Genomic DNA, 9,669 nt, shown 5'->3' on the forward strand with positions numbered 1-9,669 from the left:
CCCTGATTAAAAAAAAACCAGAAGAATAAATGAAGTGACACCAGACTACTTTAACTTTCCCTAAAATAATCTGCTGGCGTTATTTGTTGCTTCAGTTTTTGAATCTAAGAATTTGGAATCCGGCATAGTAGAACTGAAGAACTTCTGATTTTATTAAGACCTGGCAGTAGCATTTGAAGTGGGAAAACTATTGGAACCGTTTGGGAAGACACTTGGAAAGTTTATCTTCACTGTGTTTAATTAGGGAATCCTCACCTTGAATTCTTGAAGTTAAATGGTGAGGCCGTTACGTGCTTACGGTACTGCAGAACGCTTGTAGCTAATGTGAGTTTCATTTGGAGCATGAAATAGAACGAAACAAGAACTGTTCACTCTGGGCTGTACAAGGCTGAAGTACAAGCTTAGGAGATAACCTCAGGCCCACAGACCAGTAGCGTGTACACAGTAGCTCTGTAACTGACTCACCCAAATACTGTCAAATGAAGAGCAGTTGATGTTTTCTGGTAAACCGTGCTGGATAGTTTCATGCTGTGTGTAACTACAGATGATGAACTTCATTAGGTTTACTAGACCATTTCTGTAACAAAATAAACCTGTAATGCGATATCCACAAAATTGTAAAATAATCATTGGAGTAGTTAAAGTAAGGCAACTTTAAAATATACAGAAGATATTATAAACCTTTTCTAGCACTTAGATGTTATGTTGAAAAATTAGCAGTTGAGAATAGAATTTTAACATTAGGATTGTGTCCACTAAGCTACTGCGTTCATCGTTTGTTAAAGAAATAAAGTAAACCTATTGTTAATGGCCTGAGATTGTTGATATTAAATGGATTCTGTGGAAATAAGTATGTATGTGCTGGGTGCATTGTTCTTTCATAGGAGACAGATTAATGGCAAACTCCCTTAAAAAAAAAAAAAGTCTAACAAATGAAATTCCTGAAGAGTTTGCCATAGAGATAAATAAAAGAAGAAAAAAGATGGAACAATTAACACACGGCTAACAAATGCACAGTCACAGCTGTCCAAACAGGATTAATAGAGTGTATTGGAGTACAGTGAGTCATGTGGGGCTTTGCAAAATATCAACATGTGTTGCACTACATGCTACTGCCCTGTGGCACTGAATAGATGAAAAAGAAATGTTAAGCAGATTCATAGTCTTTTCACTTGATAAAAAAGCAAGCTTCTGCGCTGTGCAGAAGGACTAGGCTTTGTCATGACAGGAAAGGTAAAGCAGAAGTTGTCTAATGTGTGTATAGACCCTTTTCAATTTTTAAAAATAGAAATATGGGGTTATTTTTAAAAAATCTCATAGCACTCATTGAATATGCAGGTGATGGATGTTTCTAACCTGTCATTCTTTTAGAATCTTGGGAAAGTTTTTGCTAAAAGAAGTAAATCATCTTTTCCAGAACTTTTAGTGGTTCTCCCTGAAATAAGTTTCCCAGCAGCACCATACTGCTAACTGCTGTGAAACAAATAGGGAACAGTGTACTTAACAACCAGGAGTAGAGAAATAAGGAATTGTAAACAAAATTGAATTTTCTAATATACAAAAGCATTCTTAGAATTCTTCTCTTGGTTATTATGGTTAAGTAAATAGTGATTTAAAAGTTGTATGTACAGCCTAAAAACACAAGGGATTGTTTTTGTTTGGGTTGTGAGTTTTTTAACCTGGACAGTTCTTGAATACTTCATTTGGTAAATTGTCAACAACTTTATTGGCTATGTGTTTGTGCCCAGCAGAGATGTTGCTTTCTGTTCAGTTCCTGAGGAGTTCTTCAAATTGCAGTTGGGATTTTTTTCTGCAGGCTTAGATGCTTCTGAAAGGCAGTCAGAAAAAGCTTTTTAACCCTTTTCTCCTGCAAACATAGAAAACGATAGTGTCAGATTTTTTTTTCCTGATGAGCAATGACTTTTTTTTATTGTAAGAGGAAAATAAACAAAACTTGTAGAAAATATTTTTCCCCACCTTCCCTAGCAGAAGTTTCAGGCTTCAATTTTGTTTGTCCACATCACCCCTGGTCTGTCACTAGCTATTCTTCTGAACCCCTTTGTGTCGAGCAGTAGTTCTGCTTTTCCAGAGAACTCTTTACTCCGTGCTCTCTGTGTTTTGTTTCTTTTCTTTTAAAGGTCTGGAAGCTTGTATGTGCCAACTCGGCTTTCTCAATTTTCTTGTAGCTCTGCAGTCTGACTAAAACACTCTGCTGCTCTGAAAATGCTCTTAAGGAGACTCTTTGGCTTCAAGTGTGAAAACAACTGTGTTTATTATCCTTCATCTGTTTACTGGTTGATTCATTCAGTCAGTTTTATTCTTGTGCTAAGACCTTCTGTGCTTTTTTTGATATTTCTCCCTACCTCTCTTGCTATTTTGATAAGCCTCAGTTTTTTGGGAGTGGGTTTGTTTTTCTTTATTCTTTAAAAAATATTCTTCTTTTAATTTTGGCATGCTTTTTTTAGATATTTAATTGCCTGATACTGAGTAACAGAAGTGTTGTGTACGTTTTAATATTGTGATAGCTGGCTGTAAGTCTTGGGTATCGAGAAACAGTGAGGTACAGGTTTATCCTCGATCACTGACCCTTAATTTGGTCTCCATTTATTATCACTGAAGTCATAGTTAAAAGCCCCCAAAGTCTTCTAAAATAATCGAAAACTTGCTTCCAGGAACCTGAGAGCCAGGGTTGTTTTCTGATTTGCCTAGTTTTCTGCTTCCATTTTAATTCTGGGGTGAGGTAAGCTTCCTTCCTTTGCACCACTGGTCTCAACTGCAAGAGTGCAAATCATACCGACATAGTGTGTGCCAAAAGCTTTTTGGGAATATAAAAGCTCACCAATCTTAAAACAATGTTATTTGGGTGGTATCACGGTGTTCTACCATTTATTCAGTACTGTCCTTGATGCAGACCTGGCAGAGGAGCAACCCATTGTTATTCCTCTTCTGGGGTGGACCGTATAGCTTGTAGACACTTCCACATTTTGGAAAACATTTGCTTGCTAAGCTTTAGTGATTGACTAGCCTTTGAGAGCACAAAGCCTAAGTGTCGGTGTTATGGGCTCTGCTGTAAAGACCTGTCAGCACCGTCTTTCAGCCAAGCTCTTTTCCTCCTGTGCAGATGCTCCGTGGCTGCAGTGGTGGGTAGATCTAGGAGAAAAGCTGCAGTTAACAAGATGTCTTTAAACTTTGTTTTTTCAGAGCCGCTGCTTTTGAAACCAAAGGTTTAGTGTTTACTCTATGATGTGCCTCTCATGGAAAGGATTTCTGCTGCCTGTATGTTTTAATAAGAAAGCCCACAGAGCATTTCATCCTTCTTGGGGATTTCAGAGAAACTGAGATTTCAAGACATTTCCATACTAATACTGATTTTTTTCATAGTTACATTTATTGAAATTGTAAAAGCAGAATTCATACCTGAAATAAACAAGTTACTTCAGCTCACATTATTCAAGCATTTTACACGGAAACTTAAAATTGACCGCTAAGTGTGTATTACAGTTTTACCATGAAGGGGAAAACGGCCTTGAGGAGACTGCCTTGTGTGTTTAACCATGTGTCTCATAGTGTCTTGTCTGAAAGAGATTTGCTTTTATAAAAAGTAATAAAATGAAATTTTTTCCTGTCTTGAAAAATGTAATTGAGATTTTGATACAGGTCTTTAATGCATTGTTAACAGGAATCACCAGGTTTGATCTGCTTGGAGACTTCGGAAGGTTTAACTGGCTGGGAAACTTCTACATTGTGTTATCTTACAACTTGCTCTTCGCTATCATGACCACGTTGTGTCTGGTCAGAAAGTTCACGTCCGCTGTGCGAGAAGAGCTCCTGAAGGCATTAGGTAATAGAGCCATGAGAATTTAGCTCATACTTGAACACTTCCTTTCTGCAGCATCGATACTGTGATGTGCTACTGCTAAAGTTCTGATACGCTTTTATTTTGGTGGAAGTTTCTATAAGTTAAGGTGAGAATGCAAAGCTGTGTGTTATCTTTTTGAAGAGTCGAGAGCTAAGAGGTACTGTGGTGATCATACATGTCCAAGCACTTACTCATCTGCAGTTAGATTCTCAGCCCAGAAACATTCTCGTTGCTGTGGAGCAGCTATGCCAGAATAAAACTTCAACGTGTGTTTAGGTTGGCTTTCCTCTCTTTGTTTAAAGCAATTTACTAATTCCCTAAAAATAGTTTAGTGGAAGTCCTAGCTGCTCTGTTGGGATGCTTTTACTTGAGCACTACATGTCAGAAACCCTGTACAGAATACACAGGTTCTTAGTAACTGCCTGAGTAAAACCTGTTCTTGCTAAAATTAAAACTTTATTCCAATTGTATGTTTGGGTTTCTTGTCCATAGAAGAAAAACGTGAAACATATTTGATACCAAGAGTATAAAATGTGTATATTTAGTAAATGTGTTGTTACTACATCTTATCTTTACTAATTAATGAAGCTCCTACCTCTTTAGAGCCCTAGAGCAGTGTTTCCTTAAAATGACAGGATGAATGGTGAAGTTGTAGTGTTTGTAACCACATCTTCAGTTTGTGGTCTCTAAAAGGTACCTGTGCTTAGCTTTCACCAGTGGCTGCTTTCCAGAGTGGTGACCCTGGTGAACAATCCACATGCTTCCTAGCGTGCACCTCCGCTGGAGACAGGTTGAAATCAGACCTCCTAGATACAGAATGACTGATAGTATAGGATTAAAATAAGCTATTCCCTGATTTTTTTGATGTTGAGTTTTGAAGCTGAGGTGGAACAGGTTAGTGGGCCAGTGTCCATTGATTTTTTTACACTGAAAATAATCTCGGAGAAGTTCCATTGTTGTTTGATACAGATACATCATATGAGTATGGTGTATTTGACATTATCCCCCAGCTTTTAGTTAAGGGTTGGGTTTTTTTAATAAGACCTTGATTCATCTCTTTCAGTTGATTTGCCTAATCCTTTTTTTTGTGTGCTATTGTTCTCACTGTAAAGGGGTGACTCTGTCTAACACTATCGCATATTGTGTGATTTTGTGTAAATATCGTAATCAAAACGGAGAAGCAAAGTGATTGGTGAAAGGTTTGTGTTTGATGTGAGCAGGGAGTTACAGATTCCTGATGAAATCAGGGTTTGCTCTCAATGCTTTGCATAACGAAGAGTGTCTGTTAAAACCCGTCACATGGAATGAATTCGAAGCATGAGACCTGAAGGTTGTATGCTCATTTCTCCCCTGCACTGGAAGCTGGTGCCGAGGACTTGGAGGTTGATGAAGCACCAGAGGTGGCTAGTGGAAAGTAAATTCCTGCTGCAGGCCTATGACTGAAAGAGCCCGTTGTATTGGGACTTACAAATATTACAATGTTCAGTAGCTTTTGGGTTTTTTTTATTATTACATTCAATTTTGGAATTCCAGTGCTGCAAGAAATGTAACTTGGTACCTCATGGCACTTCAATCAAACATTCAGTGTAGTCTGCACTTAATTTAATGAGCACTCACTGTGGCTAGGGAGAGAGATAAGCAAATTCACAATAACGTAGGCCCAAAAATATTATTCAACAGGTAATCAGTGTAGAGAGGTGATGTGGTCATCATCAGCAAGTGCTTTTCAGAAAGATGCTATAGTTTAAAAGAAACATTTTTAGGTAATTATTTTGGTCTTTATAGGTTGACAGGATTGCAAGTCTTTCTCAGTTCTCAACACCAAAGTGGGGATGTAAGCAATGTGAATTTAGGCTTCTCTTGTTTCCATGCTTTGTCAAAGCAGAAGTCTGCTGTAATTGACTTTTCTCACTTAAAACATGACTGGGAATTTCCCAGAAGTAATTCTTACCTGAGCTAAGAATGTCAATTCTGGTCTTTGGCCAATGTGAAATACAATTTGGTTTGTATGAATTCTTTTGAATAGCTGTATATGTGAAACATGGAAGAGTCTTGGGTTTTCATTATTGCATAATGTTTTGCAGGATTAGATAAACTTCATCTGTCAAATAATCCAAGAGACTCGGAGACAAAGCCGTCTGCAAATGGGCATCAGAAAACACTGTGATTAACAATCACCTGCAATCAACAGAGCTGAAAACACCGACCTCATGGCATTCCTGTCATCTCATCAGCATTTTTGTATTGATTTTATTTGTTGATAATTGGGGTCCAACCTTGTCTCATTTTTGTTTGATGCTGTGTGCTTCTGAGGAAGTGAGGGATATCGGATTCTTCTCTTTCCGGTGAACTTTTGGTCTGCTGTTTATTTCCCAGTAAGTTAATGCAGGAGGTGCCTTGAAGCCTGGAAGCTCCAGTGAACGATGCATTCCTCTCTTATTTGTTGACAGTCTCATATCTTTAGGTATAGGCCTGCTACCATTTGAATGCACAGTACCTCCTGTCTTACACAGACACAGCTATAAAGAGTAACTTTGGGACTTGGTTTAAAAACAAAAGATGATACACTTGAAGCCCTGTATGACCCTTACTGGAAATGCAAACTACCTGGAGTAGGTGTCCTGACAGTAGATAAACAGTTCCGCTAATGTGCTTAAAAATGACAGTAACTGGCAGAGATCACAGCTCCTTTCATGCTGGATACAGTAGGCTGTTCACAGTCTCATGTCACAAAGCTTTCCATTCTTAGCTCTAAATGCCAGGCTGCTTTACTGGTAGCCGGACAGTGTCTTATCAACTAGAGTGAAGTACAAGATGAAGATTAACTTCAGTGTTAAATCTGAGCCTAGTATGCTTTGTAAAAAGCTGCATAGACCCCCTGTCACAGCTCTTACAGTTCCGTGAGCTATTGTGCCGTGGAGGTCACTTACCCTACCGAGTACACCCCTGTAAAATTCCTTATGAACTACTGTGTATAAGCAGTACTTGTAATCAATGCAAGTAGCACAGGTCTAGGAGGCTGCAGTTGCAGTTTTTTTTACAATCTTCTTTAATTTGAAGTAAGTTATTTCTCTGAATTTATACTGTAGTTACTAGGATTTCTGTTCGGTGGCGTCGCACAGTACCTTTCACTAGCTTGTTTTTTAATGTACACATGAACATGTATATAGGCTTGTATGTGTAGCTATCGTAAATTAAATTCTGAGCTTATAGAGATGACGTAGGTGGCTTGGTGAGTAAAACTCGTGTGTTGAATCTTGGTAGTATGAATTTCTGCGGTGTCACGGTTTAACTGCTCAGAGGCCTTAGATTCAGGATGGCGTCGGTGGGTGGTAACATCCTTTTTCTTAGTGTTACTGCTGCCTTAGGAATCCTTTACACAGTTTATAGTAAAGGAAAAACCCACCAACCAAAACCCAAGTGAGTGTTCAAAACCTGGTCACGCTTTTCTTTATCCTGCTCTGCCCCAAGTAATCTTCAAACAGCTTAGAACAGGGATGCCTGCAGCGTGCACCTGTGATGTGGCAGGTCAGGTAACGCTCCTATTTGTTTCCTCTTTCTGTAAAACAAGTCTTGTCTGGCTGGAGTTTGAGGCCTTACCTGTGATCGAGTGGTGACAACTAGCTCTCCAGTGTGGCTCCCAGACAAGATAAACCTTGTGTCAGAAAGTCTTTGGCTGTTCTGACACAACCACTCTGTGCTGTAGACTTACTGCTGTGTGTGTGTGAATGTGAGATTGGTTCCCCCCCTAGAGTCCTTCAAAACTCAAGGTCCAGTATGCAGGAGGATTTCTCAGTTTGTGGTTTTTGATTTGTTGTTTTGTTTTGGGTTTTTTTTTTTTTAGCTACCTTTTCTGATGTGAACTGGGGCATGATGTAAATACTGCTGTAGTAAATATGAGATGCTTGAAATACTTTTTTTTGTGTGATTAGTATAAGTTGGAGGCTTATTAAAACTGACTGTTGATGTGTTGTACTGAGTCTTGGAAGACTTAAGTAAAACTGCTTGATTTCCCTAAAGTATCTTTTCTGTTCTTTGAGTTGAACGCTGACGTTTTGGTGAGAAATCTTTGAGTCAAAGCTCTGCAACCAAGAACAGGGAGCTGTACTTCAAAGCTGTTTTAAAGTGTGTTTACATATAAGATACTGGGAGTCTTATTGAGGGCGTCATGCAGGCATTTTCAGAACTTGTAGCCTTATGTATTCGTATTGTAGTTAGAAATGGATCCACTTGTCCACGCAAAGTGGTTGTGTGACCAAAATTGTCTTTGTGTTGTAACGGGGCTGGTGAGTTGGGTGTGAGGCTAGTCAGCTACAGTAAAGTATTTCCACTACAGCTTTGAGACTGTTGCTTACTCAAAGCTGTGAAACTGAAGGAGTAAATTGGAGGAATAAATCTAGGGAGTGTGAAGCAGTCAGTGTCCTGCTCTGCTGGCCCTTCTCGGTCCTTAGACTGGCACGGTGTTTTGGAGAGATGTTTGTCCTGGCATCAGTGACCCAAGACATAGAAACAGGTGGAAATATAATGGGTGTGTGTGTGTGGCTTCCGAAAGCAAGCTGGGCAGTTTGAGTGGACATGGTTCCTGCTGGTAAGCACACAGGCTTCAGGTGAGGCTGCCAACTTGCGTGTTCCCAGCCCCTTCTGCTGGATTCGGCAGGCAGCCACGTACGGGTTAGGGCTACGTTAGGGTGGGTTTTACACTGGGATTCGGAGGGTGGCTAAGATGCTGCATAGGTTTGTTTTTTCCCAAGGTGGGTGAGAAATTCAGAACTACCCTGTGCAACTACTGACAGCACTTTGTTTTCAAATCGGCTGTAGAAATTGTGACACTGTCCACATGAAATCACGCCTTTGGCCTGGAGAATGACACGCTTATGCAAAGCTTCTTTACACATACAACGCTACTTTCAGATGAGCATTCTACGTGTAAGGCACAGGTCACTATATACTTTACACAGAAGCATATGGTCACTTAAATACAAGCAACTGGTAATTCATTAATGGATGTTGACGATACATTCCTAGTATTTTGACTCATGTAGAGTCAGGTGGTCTATACCTTCAAGGTATATACAGCTGATCTTAGTAACATTAACACCTGCCTCACTTCTTATGAGGCAAAAAGCACATAAATGCTTCCATCCTCAACTAGAATCCACACAAGACCAAAAAATAGGTGTGAAACGAGTGTTTTAAATTAGCTGTTTCCTGGCTTTATTCTGTGTTGGTAGCACAACGTTAAATGCAGTGGCAGAACTGTAATATTGTAGGATTTCTGAGCATAAAGCACACATACCTATCACTTTAAGCTAAAAAAAATTAGGATTGGTTACTGTACAGGTAACAGTTTTTTTGTATCCATAGGAAGCTTTGTTTACTGTCTGTTATATGATGTTTATCTTCGGCCCTGTTCTTCCCATACCTTTTACCCTGTTGACTGTTTCAGTGTCATAGAAATTAAAGCATTTGACAAGTTGTTTCCTTGGTTTGCTTCTACCAGAGTCCCACAGAGGCAGAGCTGGTGCTGTGGCCCAGCCCGTGCAGGCGGGAACGCGCGCTGTGTGCTCAACGGGATGATGAGGGGAGCGGCTGTGATGGAGGTTGCAGCCCTCCTCCATCCCACCTGAGCTCTCCCATATGTCTCTGCTCCATCAGGTGATGTGCCCCCTGCTCTGTGGTGAAGACAAGGTGACCCTTTTCTTAGGGACTTAATAGAGTCTTCAGTGAGAAAGGAGTGAGGTAGAAACGAAGAGCATTTGGCTTCTTCGTGCATGTGACTTCCCTCGAACTTTGTGAGAATGTTCCAGGCT

General features: G+C 39.8%; 1 protein-coding gene across 1 annotated transcript in view; it reads left to right on the forward strand.

The window, feature by feature from the left end:
* LMBR1 (limb development membrane protein 1) overlaps window positions 1-6,026 on the forward strand; it is a gene marked incomplete at its 3' end in the record, with an annotated part of 63,817 nt that extends 57,791 nt beyond the window's left edge. The window contains exons 16-17 of the mRNA XM_084260407.1: window positions 3,680-3,841; window positions 5,944-6,026. Coding sequence (XP_084116533.1) covers window positions 3,680-3,841; window positions 5,944-6,026 — 245 coding nt within the window. The remainder of the gene's footprint in view (window positions 1-3,679; window positions 3,842-5,943) is intronic.
* Window positions 6,027-9,669: the final 3,643 nt, after the last annotated feature.

This window comes from Gallinula chloropus (genome assembly GCF_964237585.1).
Source record: "Gallinula chloropus genome assembly, chromosome: 2".
Classification (NCBI taxonomy): Eukaryota; Metazoa; Chordata; class Aves; order Gruiformes; family Rallidae; genus Gallinula; species Gallinula chloropus.